Source organism: Peromyscus californicus, unplaced genomic scaffold (assembly GCF_007827085.1).
Source record: "Peromyscus californicus insignis strain IS unplaced genomic scaffold, ASM782708v3 Scaffold_18__1_contigs__length_77618521, whole genome shotgun sequence".
Classification (NCBI taxonomy): Eukaryota; Metazoa; Chordata; class Mammalia; order Rodentia; family Cricetidae; genus Peromyscus; species Peromyscus californicus.
In genome coordinates this window covers 59,230,573-59,256,208 of record NW_026294480.1, presented here as the reverse complement: position 1 = coordinate 59,256,208, position 25,636 = coordinate 59,230,573, and the positions used below count along the sequence as shown (strand labels likewise).

At 42.2% G+C, this 25,636-nt stretch overlaps 1 protein-coding gene across 4 annotated transcripts in view; it reads left to right on the top strand.

The window, feature by feature from the left end:
• Ap3b1 (adaptor related protein complex 3 subunit beta 1) overlaps positions 1-25,636 on the top strand; it is a 218,690-nt gene that overhangs the window by 107,561 nt on the left and 85,493 nt on the right. For 3 of the 4 annotated variants that reach the window (XM_052743548.1, XM_052743551.1, XM_052743549.1), the window contains 4 exons: positions 6,891-7,067; positions 16,292-16,478; positions 17,424-17,554; positions 22,452-22,587. In XM_052743548.1, coding sequence (XP_052599508.1) covers positions 6,891-7,067; positions 16,292-16,478; positions 17,424-17,554; positions 22,452-22,587 — 631 coding nt within the window. The remainder of the gene's footprint in view (positions 1-6,890; positions 7,068-16,291; positions 16,479-17,423; positions 17,555-22,451; positions 22,588-25,636) is intronic. The other variant, XM_052743550.1, reaches the window with a different exon arrangement.

Genomic DNA, 25,636 nt, shown 5'->3' with positions numbered 1-25,636 from the left:
CTTGAGATACGCTGCAACCTAGTGAGCAAGGAGAAGATGTCATCATGTAGGTGCCTTCTGAGATGATGCACGAACAGTGATGACTAGAAGCAGAATTAGGAAGTGTAAGACATGCTTATGCTCCGGCCAGTTTGTACTGTGACTGGCCTCTGCTCCCCAGATGTCAGTTGCCAAGAAAAATGCAGGGACTGCTTGGTGTGGTGACATTCACCTTTAATCCTAACACTCAGGAGGCAGGGCAGGTGTGTCTCTGGGAGCTCAAGGCCAGCCTGGTCTAGACAGTGAGTTTCAGGCCAGCCAGGGTTAATTTGGGTGTCCACCTTAGAGGATATCCACATTGACTAGGACATGAGATAGGTCCTAGTAAGAACCATGGCTGTGCCAGGCTGTGGTGGTGCATGCCTTTAATTTCAGCACTTGGAAGATAGGCAGGCAGAATTTGTGAGTTCGAGGCCAGCCTGGTCTATAAAGTGAGTTCCAGGACAGTCAGAGCTGTTACACAGAGAAACCCTGTCTTAAAAGAACCAACCCCCACCCCCCCCCCACCCCCCCCCCGCCCCTCCCCATGGTTCTCATGGCTGTAACAGCTAATGAATGTGCACAGAGAACTCCAGATGGGGGCAGTTTGGAGGTACATAATTAAGTGTAAACAGAAGTCTGTCATTGAAATGCGGTAAATCTGAGCTGCTGAAAAGAAAGGGCAAAGTCTTGACTAATCTTAGAAACCCATATTGCTGCGGATGAGATGGAGGTCAGATGGATGGGTTGGAAGGTCTCAAAGAAGAACACTGAAGGAGATGCAGTGATCATTTTGCGTTAAAAAGCGCCAAGGTGAAAGTGGAGCATCTTTTGTGAAAACAGTGGGTGGGCGGGGAGAATTTCTATCTTTACAGCTACTAGCAGAGAAGTGTGCAGGAAGGAGAGAAACAGGGATGGGCGATTCTCTGTCCTCATACTCCTTGGGCAGAATGCAGCTAAACTTTTGCTGGAGAGCTTGTTTCATCCCTGTGAGAAGGACAGAGGCAACGGGGAGCCTCAGGATGTACCTGCTTATCCACAGAGTATCTGAGCCGCACCCAGGCAAGCCTTAGACTTCCTTGGAAGAAAACTTGTGGGACTCAACAATGTCCTTGGACCGTTGTTACATGATTGCACCAGCGTTCTGTGGGACAGGAGTGTTGGTGTATTAGCCAAGCAGAGGCTTCCTTCAGGTCTAGATGGTGAAGCTCACTTTTGATTTTTTTTCTTCTTTTTTTTGTCAAAAGTTAACTATTTACAATCAAAAGACCCTAATCAAGTAAAAAATAAGGCAAGGAAAGAAATATTTAGCAAATGTGAACAGAAAGTGACAAGTATTTACATGAAAAGGAACATTATAAAGTGAAAAAGAGCTAATTCACAAAGGAGCTAACAAACCTAACCCTGTTTGTGCAAAACATGGCAATAATATAAACATGAGAAGGAAAATCTACTCAGAATATGGGGTGTGTGTGTGTGTGTGTGTGTGTGTGTGTGTGTGTGTGTGTGTTTGAGCACAGCCTGTGTGCCCAAAATGAAATTATCTAACAATGCACTGTGTGTGTGTGTTTTGGGGGGGGGGTTGGGTGGGTGTGGGCATGTGTGTGTGTGCATATATGTGTGTGTATTGTGCTTGGTGTGCGTGCGTGCGTGCGTGCGTGCGTGCGTGCGTGCGTGCGTGCGTGGTGCGTGTTATGCTGAGGCTTGAACAAATTCTGGGCAAGCATTCTACTCCTGAGCTGGTCCCACTATTAAAACTATACTTTTAGATGAAAGAAGGAATTTATCGAATAAATGTAGTTTTTCTATAAAATAAGCAAAGGGAAATGGAGAGGTGGATTAGCAGTTAAGAGCACTTGCTGCTTTTCGAGAGGACTCGAGTTCAGATCCCAGTACCCATGTTGGGCGGTTCACAACCTCCTGTAACTTCAGCTCCTGGGGCCTGACACCCTCTTTTGACCTCCATGTGGACGTAAGCACACCACACACGCACACACACACACATCATCATCATCATCATAAAATAAAACAGATCTTAAAGAGATCAAGATTCAAGAACATGGATCTGTCCCGAGGAAGTCTGGAAAGGGGATGTGGGGCAGTCCAGTGGTTCAACAGGGTTACTTACGGTGCTCGCTGCCATGGTAACCTGAGTTGAATCCCCAAGACCCACGGGGTGGAAGGAGAGAACTGACATCTATACATTGTCCTCTGACCTCCTCACATGTTCACTACGGCAGCCTCCCACTCCCCATCCGCCAAGTAAATAAATACAAAAGAAAAAATTGTAAAGGAACAGAATGAAACAACACAAAAACCTAAAAGGAATCAATGTTGAAAGGTGTTCTGATTTGAAAAAAAAAATCAGTTCAATAAATACATGTTTGACCTGGGCTTATAAAACATTAATAAAACAGAACCCCCTTCCTGCTAAGGCAGAGAGGAAGCTGACTCTGAAGCCTAAACGATGTTGGAGTACTTAGAAGAGGGCTTCCTGCAGATCTGCTGTGCAGACTTGAACTTGATGATGAAGTGTTACCGTTGATGAGCCGTCGCAGAGGAAACTGACCTGCCCGAAGAGGACCGTTGTATGGAAGATCTCTGGAAATGGTTGGGGAGAGGCTTCAGACTGGCGAGGGGTGTAGCACAGAGAAGCCTGAGTCCGAAAGGGGTAGACTCAGTCCTCAGAGTCTGTCCAGTCACAAGAGAGTCTCCTAAGAACAGCAGATACGAGGACGTGGAACAGAAATGCAGCTGTTAGTCTGCCCCAGCTTCTGGGAGCTGCTGACTAAACAAGGGAGCCCAAGAAGCAGAGCCCGAAATGGGGCCTCCTCCTGATGCTGTACTTTGAAATCTGAGGTGATCAGCATTTCAGGAGAAGGCAGCCTGACCCATGAAAGACCAGATACAATACTGAACGTCTTTACTGAGGTCCCGAAACAGCCGCTAGGGCAGCATCCTGAAAGCCAGACCTCTTCCACTAATCACCAGGAGAGGTGAAAGGGAACTCGAAAAATCCAGTGAGGTATAGTGGGGGACCAGGCAAGAGGGAGGCTGTCCCCTCCCTGAAAAGTCTGGCTCTTGTGGAAACAGCAAGAGACAGGAAGAGATTGTGTGAAGTGGGAGCAGTATCCTCTCACTGGAGCCCTGAGGCCCACAGAAGCCAAGTTGTGCTCCACCATGATGTGCAGTGCATGTTGGGTTAGAGACAGCCCTTTTCATGTCCCCGCCTCCCACTGTCTCTTCCCAGTGGTCCAAGGGGAATTGGAGATTTCGGTTCGTACTTCCAGTCCCAGCACCACCACTGATCTGTGACACATGGGCAGCTTTTCCCCCTGTTAATGTTAAGGGAGCTTTGCTCCCTTGTTTAGTCAGCAGCTCCCAGAAGCTGGGGCAGACTAACAGCTGCATTTCTGTTCCACGTCCTCGTATCTGCTGTTCTTAGGAGACTCTCTTGTGACTGGACAGATTCTGAGGACTGAGTCTACCCCTTTCGGACTCAGGCTTCTCTGTGCTACACCCCTCGCCAGGTTCTTGTATTTCCAGTGGAGTAGTGGAGCCTCAGAGTACCGCTGTATGGACATCTAGCTGAGAAATTAGAACTGTGACAGACAGTGTCCTTGTATTTCCAGTGGAGTAGGAGCCTCAGTGTACCGCTGTATGGACATCTAATTGAGAAATTAGAACTGTGACAGATTGTAGGAAGGGACTCTTTAGATATTAGACGTGCAGATTTTAAAAAGAGAACATTGATAGATTTTTGTCATATTAAGGCTGATTCCATTGGTTTTAGCGGGTAGCATAGTTGGAAATATGAAGATTATGTGTACATTATTTTGCTTTCTGAGCTCCTCTGGGTTAAAGAGATAATGGCTGTAGCCGTCACCCTGTGTGTTCTGGTTGGGCCCGCAGCCTTCATTTGGGATGAGTACTGCTTTTGCAGTAAAGCTGCTCCAGACCTGAGGATTGCTCTGGTGGGTTTTGTGTAATGTTTTCTAGGACAGGTGTCATGAAAGAACACTTGGGGTGTTGTTCTGGAAGGACAGCTGAGTCATTCTAAAGTGGTACATCGGACTGCCTCACTGGCCACTGCTGTTTCTCAAGCCCCCTCTCACTGCACCCTGACACTTTAATATAATTCAGATCTAAATTTTAATGCATAGCGAGTCCAGATGCAGACTATTGGGATCTGATTTGTTGTTAGTATGCATTATTTTGATGTCTACTGATTTTGCCTTTGACAAATTTAAATAAATAAAATGGATGATTTTGCAGGGTTTACTTTAGACTGTTGCCCAGTGCAGTGGGCTGTTGTTGAAACACAATAGCTTTTAAATTGAACTGCTTACAGAGCGATCTGTGAAATCTTTCTAGATGTCTCCTTATAACTGTGGTGCTGGGGGGGATCGTCATTTGTTTTTTTGCAGGCAAGTTAATGGGTTAAAATGGCGGTGGTAACTACATTCTCTTAGAAGGCTTGAAAAGTGCACTTAACCGCTTGCTCAGGGCATTTAGAGTAAAGAATTGAGCAGTCATTTACAGTCCAGTTTGTCTTTGAGAATATTGAAAAGCGGAGGTTCATAAAAAGCGCATTATACAATGTTTGATTGTATGTGTGTGTGCGTGCATGCATGTGTGTGTTTGTGTGTGCGCTCGGATTTTTAGTTGAGTTTGAGTTAACTGTTTCTGTTATTATGTGGTTGAAAAAACTGGGGAACAAGGTAACTGGTTTTTTTATTTGTAGTTTTAGTTTCGAGAGAAAAGGAAGGATTGAATTAGAAGATACTGGTTTTCTAACTGCAGCCAGATGCACAAAACAATGGCCGGGTTAGTTTCTTAAGGCTTTATTGTTTGGTTTTGGTTTTCTGAGACAGTCTCACATGGTCCAGACTGGCTGGGATACCTGCTGGCTCCTGCCTGCTGGGTTCTGGGACTCTAGGCATGTGTTCCCATGCCTGTCTTCTGACATTTTAATAGAATGCCATTATCAAGAGTTTGATATATCTTTATTACTTATTATAAAGAAGTCTCTACATTTTAAAAATGTTTGTTTAGAAATTTTATTAACTCAGTTCTAGAAAATTCCAAATGTTATCCTTCTTATTCTACTAGTATCTTGACTTTTTTCATTGTGAGCATTGATTTGTTAATTTTTCTTTCAAATGTTATTATTATGAATACTTAGAGTATTAAAATACTGTTATTTTAATCTTAATATACTCATGAGTCTGAAATGTTTTAACACCTTCATTTTCTGATTATCTTTTTAATTGCAAAAGAGAATTATAAGTATGTTGTCAAAAGAAAAATAATTAAGATTGGACAATAGATTGTGTTATGTTGTAGAACTCTGATTTCTAGAGTTGCAATATAAAATAAAATACTTAAGAAAAATAAATCTAGCATAACCAAACTCTGAGTTGCCTATATATTCTCATTTAGAAGTACCTCTCACTGTGGAAGGCCACTTGAATTGCTCTATGCTGGAAACTTAATGCACCACTCAATTACTGTTCTTTAGCCCAATTTACAATAATAGATTGGGAGTAAGGTCTTAATGCAGTGTAACCTTTGGAACATTAGAAATAACCTCTTTCTTTCCAGAAATGAGTGTACAGTAAGAGTATTAGTTTTATCACACTGCATGAATAGATTTGACGTAGCCCTTAGGCCCTTTTACATTGTATAAGTAGCCTGATTTCCTCTCTTACTAAGTTCATTTTAAGCATGAATTAAAGTTGATGCTGTTACAATGTTTGGAAATGTAGACTTCCTATGTCTAAGCATTGTTGATGACCTCTGATTCTGTTGTCTCAGACGTGGTAATATTTTATATTGTTATAATCATTATTATAAAACAAATATTTTTTAAAGAGTTTGACATGGCTGAATGGAATTGTATGACATTCTGGCTTTCTTCCTTTGAAATCAGACTGTGAACACTGCAAAGCTGTACAGGAAGTCATGCAAAGGGACTTCAGGAAAGGCAGGCTGTCTGTTCTCGTTGGGCTACCACTTAAGCTAGCCATCAGAGTTCGCCTTCCTTAGTATAAAAAACATATTTTCTATGCTAGGTGAAAATGTTCACAGGAACTAATTTACATGCCCTCTCAAATTCCTTTTGGAATAGGGGAGGACAAAATAAGCAAATAGTAATAAAACTAATTTGCATACTCTTAAAACGTTGGTCTTAATGGTTCTGATGGAAGGTTTCCAATTTGTAGCAAGGCAGTGATTTTTAGGAGACAAATTATATTGAAGTGTACTTTAAAAATTATAATACTGAAGTACAGTACAGCCCACTTTTACCGCAGCAACATGAAGCCGTGGCAGGAACAAGTAAACGCTGCGGTCCCCCAGAGTTGGTCTGGAATTTGCCGGACTGCAAAAGGACCTAGATTCTAACAAATGGTTCTTACTTAATCCTTTCCTGGGCATTTCTTTGAAACCCGCTTTTCATTTTCATTTATATAGTGTGCAGGGCGTTTTGCTTGCACGTGTGTCTGCGCACCTCATGTGTGCTTGGTGCCTGTGGACGCCAGAAATGGGCATCAAATCCCCTGGCACTGGAATTACAGATGGTTGTGAGCTGCCATGTGAGTGCTGGGACTCAAACCCAGGTCCTGTGGAAGAGCAGCCAGTACAGTTACCCACTGATTCAGCTCCGTCCCTGAAATCAGCTTTCCTGAGATTCCCTTTGTGTCTATACTTGATAACTCAAGCAGACTTAAACGTGTTGGAGCAGCTCTTAGACACATACATCCAGTGAGTGACTAGATGGAAATCTTTGCAGTTCTAAGCCTTTTCTGTGCTGATGTTGAGGAGTGTATGATTGTCCCATTTCTAATCATGTGATCTGCTTCTCACGTTAGGTTCCTGTGGCTAGAGCAAGCATTCTTTGGCTAATTGGAGAAAACTGTGAACGGGTTCCTAAAATTGCCCCCGATGTTCTGAGGAAAATGGCTAAAAGTTTCACCAGTGAAGATGATCTGGTGAAGCTGCAGATTTTAAACCTTGGAGCAAAATTGTATTTAACCAATTCCAAACAGGTAAGAGGCTGATCCTGACTCCTCCTGCCAGGGCTTTCCTTACTCTGACCAAGCCCCTGAAGCCTTCCCACCAGCTAGCCCATGCGCTTGGCAGTACTGGAGCCTGTGTGTTAGGTCCTGAGGTGGATGTGGGAGTGCCAGCACGCCGTTCTGATCTAGATGTGGAAAAGGCAGATGGAGAAGAGGCGCTGTGGTAGAGGCGCTGAGATCCAGTCACGATGAGGGAGTTCAGAAGATCCAGTGCGGAAGGAGAGGTCGGAGAGCGGTTATGGACAGGTGCTTGGGAAGGGCCTGGAGGGGTCTGTCTACAGTGTGCAGAACAGGGAGGGAGCGGATGGGGCAGAGCCTGAGACTCCTTGCGGAATTTGGAGATTTGTAAAGATGCGTTCATTACAGAGGGTACTGTGATCTGAGTATGTGTTCCCTTAAATTCATAAGGTGACCCCAGTCACTAATGTGACAGTTTAAGGAGGTGAGGCCTTTCACACTTTTAGAGATCAAGATGAGGGAGTCCTTCTAAATGGCATCTGGTGGCTCATGTGTAAGTTTATTATTATTTTGTCATCATTATTATGCCCTTTTCTTCATAGTGCCGAATAACCAATACCTGAATGGAGTACTCTCTATTTGGAAGTTCTAGAGTGTGTTTGGGGTCCTTTCACCCAGTGAATTTGAAGGTGACTTTGGTTGCCCTCATGTTTTCCTGAGCTAAATCTTTTTCTTGACCATCTTTTGGAACACAGTTTATGAAGTATGCCGTTGTATATTTTAGAATTACTTTTCCAGATAACTGCTATACACATTACTGCTTATAGATGAAAATACAGTGATTTTAAAAGTATTTTAATAATTCACATAGTTCATTATTTTTAAATGATATAAAAATAGATGATGTGTCCTGTGGAATTGTGTCCTTTTTCCAATATTTCTCACTTTTTGTTTAAAAGGCGAGGTTCGGAAAATTACTGAGTGAAAATTAGCACTAACAAATGGCTTTATGCGCCAGTAGTTGGATAATATTTTTTAGTTGCGTGGTTCATAACGCGGTGGATATTAGAGATTGAAGTGATTGCTTTGACCGAAATATAAAAATACTTTAACGTGTATTTATTTTAGCCATTTTTAAAGCTGAATAGTAAGAGCCTCCTTTTACCTATTTTCCAATGTTTAGAACTTAGAACAGTGCTAAACTATCTTCCAATGTTTAGAGCTGACTTTACACAAAATCTTCGGACTTATCTATAGACCTGATTATTCCTTGGGATCTTGGTCACTCACTGAACCTCTCCAGAACTTTCATTGAATTACTTGCTTCTAGAGAATATGTATGTCGGTTTATATGAGGTATAGTATATTGTATTTATCTGTACACGCAGAGAATAGTTGAATAATAAATTTTGCTTCTTCAAAATGTCTATAGTTGCTGCTAGGGTAATGCCCCACAGTAAAGTTCTTCCTGTGCATGCATGAGGATCAGAGTTTTGTCTCCACAGCTCACTTAAAGATAAAAAGACTGGTGTGGCGGTCCATGCTCTCAGTTCCAGTGCTAGGGAGGTAGAGGCAATAGATCCTAAGCTAGCTGTTCGTCCAGCCTAGCCTAATTGGTAAGCTCCAGGTCAGTTAGAGATCCCACCTCAAAAAGACAGGATGTGTGTGTGGGTAACATTGCGCCGTGGGTCTGAGTCTTCACCAAGTTTGACAGCCTGTGTTTGAGCCCCAAGAACCATGTGGTGGAAAGAGAACCAACTCCTACAGTTGCTTTCTAACCTCCACCTCAGTAGCATGGCTGACTTGAACTTTGGCTTCCTCTTCTCCCCTCTCCTCCCCTCCCCCTCATCCCTTTTCTCTGAATAAATAAATAAATAAATAATAAAAATTTATGAGGACAAACAAAAATAGAGTGGATGGCTCCTGAGGAACAGTACCTACCCATGATTGACCTCTAAACTTCACAAGCATATGTTTGTTTACCCTCTACACACATGCGCGTGTGCACACACACACACACACAAACACAGAAAAGGAAAATGTCTTTTCTTGACCAAAAGAGAATCAAAAGATAAGTTAGCAAAGTAAACTCTAATTAGCATGGCCTTCCCGGAGATAACAGATACAAACTGGAAACTGGAAATCAGGACAGAAACACACGGCCGCCTGACCACTCAGTGAAGAGAGACAACGCAAGAAGATGCTGCAGGCTGCTGGACCTGCGGGAGCAGGCTCAGAGTGATGTCCGCCTGACGTTAGGCTGCATCAGGCTCTGCACATGGTAACCACGGTAACTGTGTTCTAGAAGGAAAGGAGAGGACAGTATGCAAGCAAGCTGCAGACGTGACAGAACTAAGGAAGGCTTCTAGAGCGCTGAGAGAGGAAGAGCCTGGAAGTCTGAATAAACTGCCCAGGCCTTTGGATGACTCCTGACACAGACGTGTGCATGGTGGATTCATGCAGCACCCAGAGAATGACAGACCTGACCTGAAATGTGAGGTACAACCAGGAAGGAGAGTGTACACTTTGAAACCCATCATTAATTGTATGTTGAAACTAACCAAAACCCAGTCTGATTAAAGAGTATTGACAGTGTTGAGAGTGGTGTCCGTAATAGAGCATCTGTAATTCAGAGTTAGGAGACCCACAACGGAGTGCTGTGGGTTAGTGGACTTCAAGTTCCAGTGTGGAAAGCTGCAAGAGTGCTCGAGACCGAGTTGCTAGTGGTTGCACAGCAGTATAAATGCCCCTGAGTTACACCCTCAGTGTTTTAAGTTTCATGTTTATTTAAGCTCTGTTTAAAAGAAAAGATGATTGGGAAAATATGACCAGTTTTTAAAAAGGAAAAATATCAATAGAAACCAAAGCTGGAATTGCAGGTAAACGTTCTGAAGCAACTGTTAGAAATTTGGTTAGTGATATAAAGGAAAGTATTCTCGTAATGAGTGAAAAGAAATCTCAGGAGAGAAATAGAAATTATTTTTAAAAATCAAATAGAATTTATAAAACTGACCTGGGCATGACACTTTTAATCCAGCACTGCAGAGACAGAGACAGGTGTATTCTCTGTGAGTTTGAGGACATCCTCATCAACATAGTAAGTCCCAGGCCAGCCAGGACTATAGAGCGAGGTCCTGTCTTGGAAATTTAAAAGTAGTTCTGGTACTAAAAAATAGAACATTTGGAAAATGAACATCCTTCCTGTGGGGAGCTAGAAAGACCCAAACCCAAAACTTTCTCAGAGACAGATGAAAGGGCAGAGGGAATTTGAGTTCGCTGTCTTTGCCTGGGAGTGGACTTGGCAAGACCAGTCTCGGGCTGGAGCCAGTGCCTTGAAGGAGTTAATTTTTGTGTTCCTGGGAACTTGGCTTTTCCTCCTAAAGAGATTAGAGTTACCAGTCCCCAGGCCACTGTGTACTCAGTAGTCTGATGCTCTCAGGGGCCCTGCTCCCCTTGTGCAGCACTGTCTGATCACTATTTCTCCTCTGGAAGAGGCAGATAAGATGCTCAGAAAGTTTGCTTGGCATAACACATAGCTTGTGCAAGACTTCCCGATACCAAGCTTCATCATCTCTCTATCTTCTGGCCTCTTTATCGTCTCATCTGGTCCTCTCTCTTAGAACCCTTTCACTGGAGAACGACCTACTGGTCCAGGTCGTTTACTTTGAGTGGTATATGTTTGTGTGTGAGAAAGAGAGACTAAGGATTCAACCCAGGGGTTTGTGCAAGCATTCTACTACTGAGGTAGTATATATTCTACTGGCAGAATTACAGAGCTGCTTTATGTAATATTTTAAATATTGCTTAAAGCACCTTTATGTTTTTTTAATCTGTTATAATATGGCTTGACATTTTTAACAAAATAAGTAAATCAAGCTTCTAACCCCAGACTTGTTTAGATGAAAGCTTGTTCTTGGAATCCTTGGGAAATACGTTTATTTTTTTTTCTTGTTTAACCATTTCATGCATATACACAGTGTATTGTGATTACACAGGCCCCATTACACTGCTACCCTCTTCCTCTCCCTCTGCCTCCCTGTTTCTGGCAGCAGTTTTTCATCTGTTCTGTGTGGTGGCTGCCTCCGAACCATGTGTTGTCCGTGGTGGGAGCGTATGTAATTATGAGCAGGACCTTCGAGTCCTCCTGCACCGTTTGTGCTTCCTGACAAGTTACAATACCCATCTGAGACAGTTCCTCATTAGTTGGAATAGGAGTTAAAGAAGTCAGGTCTGCATCATTGTTATGCAGTGTATGTGTTCTTAAAAGTCATCGTGTTAAACAAACCCATGCCATATAATACCTGGGAATTATCGGGGAGAAGGAGCTAGAGTCACAGTGTTCAAAATGCTTTCAAAATATGCTGCATAGTTTTAAGTGAGAACCAAATGAAAACAGAACCACAATTTAATATATAAAGGTTGTTAAGAAATACATAAAAATCATCAGGAATCCAGACTCTTAGAGTGAGGAAGCATGGGCTGATAGGTTGTGCTCTTCCGTTAGTCTTTATCTGAAATCAGGAGGAAGTTCTGTGGAGTGTGACTCACAGCGTGTGAATGGTAACATCTGGGGTAGATGCCAAGTGCATGTTTGGTGGGCACCTAGGCAGCCAAGTTCTGCTGGGTCCGTTTTTCTGTTTTTACCTAGTATTTCTTGCAGAAGAAATCATGCACAAAATTCACATCGTGCCTGAATTGCTCTGGAATATGTAGGCCGAATTAGAACAAATACCCATTTTCAAAACAAGCATCAGAGCAGAGCTGATTGTACCTGCTGCAGGGTGGTGACAGTGAAAGGTGACCGTCCCAGCACATGGCGGTGCTTAGCTCACCGTAGTTCCTCTTTTTGATTTGAGCCCAAGTTCACATTCCTAATCAACTGCTAGATTTTTCTTAGAGGAAGTGTTTTTTTTTTTTTTTTTTTTTTATAATAAGGGAAACAGTTGAGCTACCAATAATCATTTTCTTTTTCAGGGAGAAACCAACTCATTGGGGCCTGTTGTGTTAAGAAAAGCATGGTGTAATCCCTCGTGTGCTAGTTAGTGGAGAACAGTGTTAGATAAAAATATCCAGCGGGTAACACTATTGGAGTGTTCATAAGGAAATGGTGTCACTGTGTGTGGAAAACGCTAAAGACTTTGTGACTTGTTATCGTTGCTGATGTCAGGAGCATGGGTTTGGTTCAAGTGGTTAACAGCAATTAAAAGCAAAGAAAGGTTACTTTCAAAAAACATTTGTAATAATGTCTAATGCTTTAAGTACAGAGATAAATGATAAGTCAGTGTTGTTCCTAACCCGTCTCTATATATGGCAAATTGCAAACTCCCAGCAAAGAACCTAACAGGAAAGATACGCGTATCTGTCTCTCCTTAGGACCCAGTCACTGTCAGCGTCTGCTACATTTCTCCTCCTAAAAAGTGATAGCCCTGAAGCTTGACGCTCCTGTCCATATCTTTCCCCTTCTTTATTGGTGACCACTGCCGTACTGTTGGTGTGTTTCATTCAGTCAAGCTTATTTTCATTATGAGTGTGCATTAATAAAACCATACTGCCTGTGGTTCTGAAACGCACGTTCTGCTTGATTATAGTTTTTCAGCCTTTCACGTCATGTCTTAGAAAGAGTGATATGTATAGATTGTGGTTCATTTACTCTTTGATACTCTGTGAGATACTCAAGTTTCTGCATCTCTGTGGCTTAGAAAGTGAGCACTTTGTGCTCATTGGGTGCGTTTTGATTCTCAGTGGGAGACTGGGTGAGTCATACTGATATTCCAGAAATCTCCTTGCTGTGTGCTTTGTTCCTGTTTGACAAAAGATTTGGCGCTATGAAATCACTGCCTTGATTTGGTTTCTCTCTTCCCACCCCAAGAAAGTGAAGTAAATATGAATTAGAAAGGAGAACCTGGACTAGGGCTGTAGTTGAATGGACTAGCATTCCTGGTATGCCTGAGACCCTCAACTCAATCCATAGTACTCCTTGATCCTACAAAAGGCAGACAGATCTATATAACACCTTTCAGCAGGAAAGTGGTGGTTGTTGAATTAAAAAACTCCAAGTCACAGAAGAGAACCTTTTGGTCATGAAAGTACAGAACAGTAGAACTTGCTTAGAGTTGCCTCTAGGGTAGGTTAACAATTCTATGTAGTTTTCCAAACGTATTTATCAATTTCTTGCCTTTAAAAAATAACTGTTGTTATACAGAATGCTGATTCTGCATGCTTTTTTGTATTCCTTGTAGTAATAGTGTCTTAGGCTAGTTTTATGACTATTTTAAATGACCTTTATTATTTTGTGCTGACTGTTAAGCCACATTGATGCATCACATAATGGCATTATGGACATGAACAGACCACGTGTACAGTGGTGGTTACACCAGTCCTTGGTGATGCAGAAGCTGTGGCTGTGTCAAGTGCATTCTGGCCCCACATCTCTGAAGCTGCCTGATGACAGCTTTCTCAGGGCGTATCTTTGTCATTCATGTGTAATTGTATTAGAAGAACTCAATTGAGTATTTGCCACTTTATTACTTGTTAGAATATTCAGGCAAGGATATGGTGCTCATCTCTTAGATATTTTAAATAATAAATTCTTTAATTTTTGTAATACTTACCCTCAAATTCCCTTTTCCTGTGTACTAGTCAGTATGAGGAACATATAAGTGATGTAAATAGGGTTTGGATAGCCTTCGCCATTAGTTGGTAACATTAACAGTTTCTTAAATCTAAGCAGGAAAATTAAACTCAAACCAAAATTTTAATAAAATAGAATAAAGGGTATTGAATATTTCTGTTAGAGTATATTATATCTCATTTTCTTGTTTTATGCGTTTTTTTTATAAAACTGTGTTATTTAATGTTTTGAACTGGACCCTTTGTGATGTTAAAATGCCATGGTTATTTACTTAAACCTTGTTTCTTTTCTAAAAGGTGCCCTGGAGAAATCTAATTTATGATGATTGTTTCCGTGTCCCATCCATCCAGTTAAGATGTGTCCCTAGTTTTAATTTTTAGTCAAGTGATGTCCTTGATGGTTATGTCACGAGGACACACAAGTCCATTTATTCACCTCTGCTTTGAACCACAGTTTCTGCCATGGCACTGTGGTTCAGTGATAGGTGAGCTAAGTGCAGTGGCCCACACATCTGTAACTCCAGTGCCGGCTGGAGGGGAGGACCCAGATCCCTGGCGCTCCTTTTCCAATCACTTGATGCAGTCCATGGGCTCTGGGTTCAGGGAGAGACCCTGTCTCAAAACATAAAGTGGAATTTAGCAGAGGAAGACACCCAAACTGACGCACGCACACACGCACAAACACATACATGCATACAGCACACATATATACACATACTATGATATATAGAGAATACATTAAAAATACTAACAATTTCATAATTTTTAATCATAAATTTCAGTTTTAAAAGATACAAAGCTTAAAAGACACTTTTAAAAATACATTCTTCAGAGAAATGCAGTGCATTACTACTAAAGACAAACAGCAAAGAAATTGATTACTGTAGTGTGTGATGAATAATGATTCTACTTATTTTCAGTGCATCATTGCATATAGACATAACTTTTATGTTATGAAGAGTTTTATTTTGAAAATAGATTTTAATAGAACTGTCTTATAAGTCATAAGTACATATTTTTAATTATTTTCAATTTAGATAGTGTCTGTTAATATATTTTAAAAGTTTAATTTTGCAAAACTTAGTTTGAGGGTTAAAGAATTTATAAGCAGAGTATATGACTTGCCAGTTTAAAAAGTTGTATTAGTAGTCTTCATTTCTTTGGTTGAGTTTGCATTCTAGTCTCAGTGCTCAGAAGGGCTTAGCATTAACTAGCTATGCTCTGAGGATAGTCGTGGTTACGTGAGTTCACAGTCTCCCGTCCAGGTAGTTATACCCATTGTCACACCCTGTGGCAGCTGGGGTGGAGCTGTGTTTCTCATCTGTCAGGTATTGGCTGATGGTCATTGTTGAAACAGGAATCAGTCTTCACTTCTCGATGAAGCGATGTGTACAGCAGCTGTTGGTTACTGGATTCAGGAAAGATCTACAAGCATTTTATAATTCTTCCTTAACAAACTGTGCCACTGCTTTTAAATGCCTTGCTTCCAGAAGAAGCCTGCATCCTCTCCCAGTTATCTCAGCTGATTAGTAATTTAAGGGGTGCACCACCCCTGTTCCTGGTCTCTGACGTATTGTTCTAGCATTGTCTTTGCGTCTCCCTATTGTGATTGATTCTATTTTTATCTGTTTCTAGTGAGTGTAAAATCTTCTAATGTAAATGATTTACTATTCTTCTGTTATGTTTTACTTATTTTGTGAATCCTATTTAGCTTACATTTACAGTTGTACACATGTAGCCTTCTAAATTAAAATTGCTTTTTCATTTAAAAACACTGTAGTTTAAAATACAAACCTATTTTGTTACATTCCAATTTTGGTTTAATTATTATTAAAATCATCTCAATATATGTTAATGTAGTGCATTCAGAAGTTGACTTAGCAAGCCTGATTACAGTGTAAAAGCTTACGTAAATAAATAAATGACCAATATTACTAGAGGCTATAAGCAGCATGGCGGAAAAATGGAAGAACTCTTTTATCCTAGTTTTTAGAGGGCATCAGCAGCTTGCTTTTATGAAAAAGTAACAGCTAAATGCACTGCAAATAATTTGCAGTAATCCAGTTCAGTGATTCATGTGTCTGCTTTAATGGGTCATAATTCAGGGTAAAGTAACTGAGTGCAGTCAGAGTGCAGACGCGGCTTATGCCAGGGACAGTATCTCTTCATAAAGCACACCTCAGGAGAAGCCGTTTGCCAGCTCCTAATACTCTCTGATGTTTTGATGTCCTGCATATTTTTCCGATTAAGTTTTGAGTGCCATGTTTTTAGTTGTATTTCCACATTCATTATTCTCACGTAGACCCTTCAGCGGCTTTGCCATATATGATTATTTTTTTAATGATGCCTTTCTTTCCACTTCAGCAGTTTAATAATCTAGCACATGGCTGCTTCTCGGTGCTCAGCATTCACCTCCCCAGCACAGAAGAGGACATGTGCGTTGGCTGCAGAATTCCATTTGCCATGTTAGAAATGCATATTCCCCATGGAACGACATTTGTTTGACATAACCATTCATTTTTATTACGTCTTTAAATATGTTTATCCAGAGTTATCAATAATCATAAATAACCGTATTTTCAACTTGTTCTGTTTTTTTCCAACAGACAAAATTGCTTACCCAGTACATATTAAATCTCGGCAAGTATGATCAAAACTACGACATCAGAGACCGCACAAGATTTATTAGGCAGCTTATTGTTCCGAATGAGAAGAGTGGAGCTTTAAGTAAATATGCCAAAAAAATCTTCCTAGCACAGAAGCCTGCACCGTTGCTCGAGTCTCCCTTTAAAGGTAGATCAGACTGTGTAGCTGTAAAACATGTTATCTAAAATTGTGTCAATGTGATGTGCTTCACATTTATCTCCTAGAAAAATACACGGCTTCCATGCCGATATATGAGAACAGTGTGCTTGCACTCATTCATCTGTTCAGGGCAAGCTTTATTTTTAATGTCTGTTAAAGTTTGTATTTCTGTAGATCTTGTTTGCCTAAATAATTTCAGGTCCTCTGGTTCTCATCAGGCATTTTAACTGAACAGTAGATGAAAAGCTGTTTTGTTCTTGTAAGACACAGGCTTTATTTCTGCTTTAAATACTTGTATTTTCTGAGGGTGTAAGTTACCTTTATAGTAAGTTACTAATTAAATATCTATGTACACTAATGTCAGCATCTCTAGGAGAAATTATTTCATACAAACATCTTTTTAATTTAAGTTCGTTTCTCAAGGAAGAAACTTGTGTTCTTTTCTCCAGTTTTTTTTAAAGGGACTAATTAAATATCTTATCAGTTAAGTAGCTATTATAGCTGGAATCACATGGTTATGTAGCTTGGTTTTCACATTGTTTCTTATTTAATTGTTGTAAAACAGTAAATACAATTCAGTTTAGTAGGAAAAGTATTGAAATTCTGGATGTGTTTGTGCCAAGACATGTATATGGGTTGTTTAACTGTGCTGTCATTCCTAATATTCACAGTAAAGTCATTTTTAGAGAAGCTACATTTCAGAGCAACACCTCTAAACACACTGACTGATTAGCTTTTTTATTGACCATTATGGGGGAGATTATTGTAATCTATGGGCTGAAATCAGTTTTCTGACCTATGAAGAGCTTCCTGGTTTGTATTTATTCCTTGACATTTGTGGTAATATGCCAATTACCTTGAGTTCGATTATGATTGTTATCTGTTAAATTTGGCTCATATTGTTTATTTTCTATTTTCCTCCGTTTTTAATAGATAGGGATCATTTCCAGCTTGGCACCTTATCTCATACCCTCAACATTAAAGCGTCTGGGTACCTGGAATTATCTAATTGGCCAGAGGTGGCGCCTGACCCATCCGTTCGCAATGTAGAAGTAATAGAGTCAGTAAGTTGACCTTTCTGAGATTAATTTTGTTCTAGCAATGAGAGCTTCTGAGATAACTATCATTTTATATAAAAGCCTTTGAGCTGAAAACTGAACGCTGTTCTGGTGATTCTGAATGTAATGTGTTAGATATACCTTGCCTTATAGGAACTAAATATTGTGGTTTTCCTTGCTGAGTACGTGGACTGTTCTGTGCTTCAAGGAAATCGAGAATTGAATTCTCTGCATCAGTGCCAGCCACATTTGTGCGGGTGCATTGGTAACCGCGTAGATTCAATTTCTAAGGTATTTAGTTTCAATGGAGTGAGCTTTTTCTACTTTGTTAGAGATTCGTAAGCTTCCTGTCAGTGTTTTTATAAATAATTTTTACTGTTCTTTTCCAGAAAAGAAAAACCTGTACAAAATGTCCTGGGTTTTCTGTTGAGCCTTGTTTTAAGTAGCACTTAAAAAGTAGGTAGCATTGTATACCAAAGATGATCTTGATGAGGTCACACTTAAAAAATGAATAATACACAGTTTTCACATTGTTCTAAAAAATTACCATAATACTTTTTCTGAATCTTATCTTAAAGATACTAGCTATTAGGTTTAAATAGTTGATACTCTTTACTAATTTTACCTGTTTATTGTTTTATAAATAAATGTAATAAAGGGACATTTTACTTGTACTTAGAAATTATGTGGAGTATTTCTGTTGCTTTTTAAGGTAGGATTAATTTAAATGGAGCTGTTGAGAATTACATTATGGATGTTTTCCTGATATAAATGGCACTGTGAACTAGAATTCATATAATCAGAATTCTTTACCATTAAACTCCTTTTGGAAAGTTAGTTAACCTTATCGTCTGTAGCTAGAGTTTTCCTGCCTGGCCCATAGTCAGGACAAATCTCTCTCACCCGCCAGTCCCACAGCCGCTCAGACCCAACCAAGTAAACCCAGAGACTTATATTGCTTACAAACTGTATGGCCGTGGCAGGCTTCTTGCTAATTGTTCTTATATCTTAAATTAATCCATTTCTATAAATCTATACCTTGCCACGTGGCTCGTGGCTTACCGGCATCTTCACATGCTGCTTGTCATGGTGGCGGCTGGCAGTGTCTCCTCCCACCTTCCTGTTCTCTCAGTTCTCCTCTCTGTTAGTCCCGCCTATACTTCCTGCCTGGCCACTGGCCAATCAGTGTTTTATTTATTGACCAATCAGAGCATTTGACATACAGACCATCCCATAGCAATCGTCCCCACATGCATAGGAAGGACTCATACTCCAAACATAATCCCTTTAATGAGCATAGCCATGTAATATGATTCCCCTGAGCAATAGCTTTCTTTTGAATATGAAACTTACATTGGTGTTGGAGCATGTCCAGCAGCAGATGATCAATAATATCTCAATTCAGAGCCCTGGTGGTAGATGGTTGACAACATCCTCCCGTTTAAAACTCATAACAATACACTTTTTTTTCTTCCAGTTTTGATTTGTTTGGTTTTTCAAGACAGGGTCTCTCAATGTAACTCTGGATTTTCTGGAACTCACTGTGTAGACCAGGCTGGCCTCAAACAGAGATCTGCCTGCCTCTGCCTCCCAAGTGTTGGGATTAAAGTTGTGCACACCATCAGGCCTGGCTCATTATTTCAGTTTCATAGGTGAAGAAACCAAGGTTTAGAGAGCCTAAGTAGATGTAAGTTCCCATGCCCAGCTCCTGCGGCCTGGAATTCTGCTGGGTTTGCTGTGCTCGCTGCATGCTTTCTGTGCGGTCGAGGCGAGGACGCCTGAGCTTGTCGGCAGAGCTGTGGTGGTCTCTGCGTGGTGCCATCATTTTCACGTTTTAACAAACGAGCTGTGTTTAAAGCTGGCCAAGAAAAAATCTAAAGGTCATCAAAACTGGGCCTTGAGAGGTGACCCAGTTGGTAACGTGCTTGCCACGCAGGCGTGAGAACCGGAGTTTGGTCCCTGGCACCCACCTAAAGATCCAGCTGTGGTGGTGCCCATCTGTAAACTCAGCACTGAGGAGGTGGAGGTGTGAGGGCTGCTGCATCCACGGGCCAGCCCATCTGGCCGTGTCGCTGAGTTCCAGGCTCAGTGAGAGACCCTGTCCTAATCATGAACATACCCAACAGTGACTCCGGCCTCCATACTCAACCTCACCCCATGAACACCTACAACACACACGTTAAAAATAAAAAATAAATAACTCATTGCATGTCTGTTCATCGTACAGCTAAATTTGCTTGGGGTTCTCCCAGATCTGAGCACCGTTCAGCACAGTTGCTGTCTTGTATGAGTTTTGTCCCATACTGGGATGTGAATACGGTGTTCTTTGTTGCAGGTCTTGTGTAGACGCTCTCTCTTCTGATCGTTAATGCTTGCTGCCTGTTGTGGTGCTGTCCTCTTCTTGATTGGGTACACAGTGTTTTGGCTTAGGTAGAACAATCCTTTTATCCTCCCACCGTATCCTCTCTCTTTACCGTCTCTTCTCTTCCCCCTGGAAAGAGTTTGTCTTCTCAGAAATTGATAGCAATGCTGTGCAATTTAATTTTGTCTCTGTAATGTTCTTACATTGGTTGGCTGGCTTCTTCCATTTTCATGTGTTCCAAGCATTAACTCTTTTATAGGGACAGTGCCTAAGTAACCTGTTTTCTTATCTTCATTTCAGTTGTCCAGTTCAACAGAGATAAATCGATTTCTTTTTCATTTTATTAACTATATTCCTGAAATTAATAATTAATAACTTATGGAGAATAATTATTGCTAATGGAACCAGATTAAGGTGTCCATTTAAGCCATATAACAAACAGATTCATCTATTGGTTTCTGAGATAGTGGCTTAAATTTTCTATGAGGGATACTATGAAATATAAACATAATGTAATTAGTTCTGTGTTGAAATGCATCCAGAACTGCAGAAAGTGGTGTTCAGATTATCCTTGCCTCACACTGTGCCTCTTCTCCCCCCGAAGTCATAGAGTGCATTTTGTGCACATGATACACTGTATTATTCTGGGTTTACTATCTAGTGATCCTCTAAGGTCAAATCTCATTATTATGAAATATAACTTAGGAAGAAAAATGGCTGAGGCTTAGATAATCTGACATTTTAATCAAAACAACAGGGAGCCTAGTCAGGTTGACACTAGAAGTCACTTTGAATTACACACCACCATTTCCAAGATATCAGATATAATGTATATTTATATTAAGGTACCAGTAAGTTTTGTGGCTCCTTCAGAGTTTTTTGTTTAGTTACAGAAAATCCTTTTTTTCCAGCTACACAAAGACTGTCTTTTGCATATCAAGGACACTTTGCTTTGTAAACACACAGGCAGCACACCAGCACACCGTGGAGAGGACCTCTCCATCTCCTCCGTTCTTTCCTCTGCTCTTCCTTACTGTGTTTAGCTGTCGCACCACAGTGAATTCAATGGTGTTAGGCTTTGGCCCTTAAATGTCTGAAACGATGTGAATATAGAAATTCATATATTCAAATCATTTTATTAGTTTTCTTCTCATTTTCCAAGTAATTTTTCAGGATTCTGAAGCTTCTCTCGGGCAGTTGGGATTTTTGAGCATTAATATTTTTGTTATTTGTATTAGTATTTTAAAGCATTCTCAGAAAATTGTAATGAGTCTTCAGTGTTGAGGAGAGTCCTTGGATTAGAACCTGTGTCATGTTGTGAATTCTTTTACAATATTCTCTCTCTCTCTCTCTCTCTCTCTCTCTCTGGCTTGCACACACTGGAAACTAAATTAAAAGTATAATAAATAAGTGAGTCTTAACCATTGTGACCTTTTAAGAAATCTACATTTCCCTGCTTTTTAGAAGAGAAGGTATGAAACGTAATTTTTCTAAGATAATCAGGGTCACTGTTGGGACAGGTTTATAGTAGAGACTTCTCCTAATGCCATATTTAATGAACACCAAAGAACATCATTTACTTAAATGCAAACAAATATTTTCTGAGTATAAAATTGAAAACTTTAAGGGTGTAATAGGTATAAGTAATACTTATTATGCCAGACACACTTAGGATGCTTCAGTGTGCAGGCTTAGAAATTCCCACCCTGGGGAAGAAAAAGACAAGTAAATCACAGAGCATATTAGAAGGGAGCTACTACTATTTTTTAAAGGGGTTGGAGTTGTGCTGAGGAGGAATAGCTGAGGGCAAGGCCCTCAGACAGAGCAGGTCTGGGAGTCTTGAAGGAACAGTAAGAACTGGTTGGAGCAGAGTATGCAAAGGAAGAGGAGGTGAGTGGGGATGGCTTGTTGAGTCTGGTCAGGCAGACTATTATAGACTGCCTATTTGATTGAAACCAAGAGCCACCAAGGTTTGCAACCAGAGTAGCTGGCCCCAGCCCTAGCTGCTGTGTTCAGCAGGCTTTGGTTGGGGTCAGTGGAAAGGAGAAGCAGGTAACCAGTTAGGAACCTGCTGCGGTAATCCAGGAGAGACAGGTGCCCAACCCAGGTGGAAGAGCCTTTCTGCATGGGTTAGACGCCTAGGCCATGAGAGAGAGAAGGTGGGGTTAGTGCAGGAAGATAATGTTCACTTCCTGCTTGCATTCACTGTGGTTTGCTTGCTTTTGTCTCTTTTAAGTGCCAAGCTAGCAACATATATTATTGTTGTTGTTACTGTAGGTTAAGTTTCCTGTGGACCAACAAACACAAACATTTGTTAAATAATCTGGAGACATAACACGAGTGATGTAACAGTGGGTTCTGAATGAGAGTTTGTTGTGTGTTTAGAAGTGGGTAACTTGCTGTTGGGACGGAACAGTTGCTTTCTCTGTTGAAGTCTCCGACTTCCTTCTGAGTTCACTGTGAACTTAAACCAGTACGTTTGCCAGGAGTCCGAATCACTTAGTAAGAATTCCTAAAGGTTTATCTTGTTTATATAAACAGGCAAAAGATTGGACCCCAGTTGGAAAAACAAAGAAAGAAAAACCTGCTAAGAAATTTTACTCTGAATCTGAGGAAGAGGAGGAGGAAGAGGAGTCTTCTGGCAGCAGCAGTAGCAGCAGCAGCAGCAGCGACAGTGGTGGGCTTTCTAACTTGTCAAACTGTACCATTCACACTGTAGATTGTGTGCGGATGCCCCTTACCTTTTCCTTCCTTTCACCCTCGTATCCACAGCAATCCTGTTACTAAATTTAAGACATCTCAGAATTCATTTCTTTTCAGAGCTAGGAGGTTGGGGGTCATGTGCAGTGAAAAGCATGCACAGTGTGGATTCAGAATCCCAACTAAATGAGGCACCTGCTTCTCCATCTGATAGTTGAAGAGAAGACTTTAAAAGTATGCCTTTATGGCTCACAACGGTCTAACTGCAGCTCTAGGGGACCCAACACCCTCACACAGACACACATGCAGGCAGAACACCAGTGTACATGTGTTTAAATAGAAAGTGTGCCTTAATCCCAGCACTTGGGAGGCAGAGGCCAGCGTGGCGTGCTTTATTTTATACTTTACACACATGTCTTCGTCCCATTTGTTTATAAGCTTGTGCCTGTTCCTGGATTGCATTGTTCAAAGTCTGTTTGAAATTCTATTAACATTGTGGCTATTCATGAGCTCGTCTGAATAGCACAGTAGTGAGTCCTGTGGTCCAGGTGAGGGGCTCTACTGTAGCCCTTGGAGGAAAGCAGCTGCCTAGTAGGAGCTGCACCCAGATTGCTGTTGGCTCCCTCACCCCCGATTCTGTTCTTTGCATGGGGTGGATGGATGGGTGTGGTGCACGCCTGTGTGAGAGCATTCCCCTGTGCGTGCCGTGCCGTGTCAGGGCCAGATGTCAGTGTCAGGCGGCTCCTCACCGTACATCTTATTTGTTTCAGTTTTGTTTACGTGTATTCGTTTGCATGGGGGGGAGGGAGGCACATTCCATGGCCCTTGTGTGTAGAGGGGCCAGTTCCCTCCATCACCGTGTGGGCTCAAGGGATGGAGCTCAGTTTGGCAGCAAGCACCATCTCTCAGGCCCTGCACCTTACTTATGAGGCAGTCTCTCACTGAGGCGAGAGCTTACTGTTTCCTCTAGGCGGGCTAATCAGCGACACCCTCGCCCCTGCTCTGCCTCCCCCCAGCCCCAGTTACAGAGGTGCACACCACCGTGGCTCTGCCCCCCCTAGCCCCAGTTACAGAGATGCGCACCATCGTGGCTCTGCCTCCCCCCCCCCCCCCCCGCCCCAGTTACAGAGATGCACACCATCGTGGCTCTGCCCCCCCCCCCAGCCCCAGTTACAGAGGTGCACACCACCGTGGCTCTGCCCCCCCCCAGCCCGTTACAGAGGTGCACACCACCATGCCTGGCTCTGCCCCCCCCAGCCCCAGTTACAGAGGTGCACACCACCGTGGCTCTGCCCCCCCAACCCCAGTTACAGAGGTGCACACCACCATGCCTGCCTCCCCCCCCCCCGCCCCAGTTACAGAGGTGCACACCACCGTGGCTCTGCCCCCCCAACCCCAGTTACAGAGGTGCACACCACCGTGGCTCTGCCCCCCCCCAGCCCCAGTTACAGAGGTGCACACCACCGTGGCTCTGCCCCCCCAGGCCCAGTTACAGAGATGCACACCACCATGCCTGGCTTTCCCATGTGTTGGCACTGGGGAGCCGGACGGAGCTCCTCGTACTTGTGCAGCAAGCACTTTACCCTCGGAGCCATCTCGCAGCCCTGTCAATTCCTTTTGTTACTTCCAGGATAAACCATTAAGTTAATATAGACCAATACTTTGCAGTTAACTGACCTATTGCGTATGTATGTAACTGTGATTTCACAACAAATCCCAAGTATCTTCATTTAGAAGCTTTGTCTGGGTAAGCTTTGTGAAAGATGTCCGGTTAGTGTCTGTCTCCCCATGTTGTGCTTGAATCACATACTCATCACAACAACTCTGTGAAGTATTTCCCTTCTGAAAAGGAAACTGAGGCCAGAGGTTGCATGACTTGCAGTCTTAGGGCTGGTAGGTAAGTGGCGTAGCTAGGATTTGAACCTGGACATGCTCACGGGAAACCCTGCTTCGTGTCCCACTCTGTGGCAGACTAAAGGAACTAGCTATCCTGGCGGCACTGTGATATAGAAAGGACTCTTGATGAAGCGGGCGCTGGAACAGTGTTGAACTGCACTGGGTAGGCGGTCAGCAGGGGCAATGGTTAGTCCTCTCGTTTGGTGTGCCGCTCTGCACCTGGAGTCATTTGTAGTCCTGAGACTCTGCTGCATTTCAATACATATGCTAGTATATATGTATTTGGAGAGAAGGGCCCACATGTGGCCCAGGCTGGTGTGGAACTCAGGCCTATCCTCCTGCCTCAGCCTTCTGAATCATAGAATTACAAGTGTGCTTTATCATGCCCAGCTCTTAATGCATCACTTCTGCGAGAACACTAGTGTGTCATGTTATCTCAGACTGGGAGACCTCCACTGTGGGGAAAAGGAAGTCATAACTCTTTGGGAAGTTTGCTTGCTGTAAAAGCTCATTTCCCTTTCAAAGTTGGTTCCCAGGAAGATCTCACTGTCCTTATCTTTCACCATTTAAAATTTTCAGCAACAAGTAACAGAATTCAAAATTCCTTCTTATACCACTCTTGTGCATTCTTTAAAAAATTTCACGCCGTAGCTATCTGCTTTAGGTTTGAAAGAGAGGCTCTCTCCAGCTGTTTCCTGTGAGTTTTGTCTTTGCTCTGCCCATTAGCTGAGCGTCTTCTGTCTGTGTGAGTCTCTGTCTGTCTGTCTGTCTGTCAGTCCCTGTGAGTCAGCACCTCCTTTCCTCAGTCACTGTCTGTGTGAGTCCCTGTGAGTCAGGACCTCGTTTCCTCAGTCTCTGTCTGTCTATCTGTCTGTCTGTGTGAGTTCCTGTGAGTCAGCACCTCCTTTCCTCAGTCACTGTCTGTCTGTCTGTGTGAGTTCCTCTGAGTCAGGACCTCCTTTCCTCAGTCACTGTCTGTCTGTGTGAGTTCCTGTTGGAACTAATGCTTCTGAACAGACAGGGTCCACGTGAGTCAGGACTGCCTTTCCTTCAGTCACTGTCTGTCTGTCTGTGTTCCCTCTGAACCGATCTGGACAGGGTCCATGTGAGTCAGGACCGCCTTTCCTTCA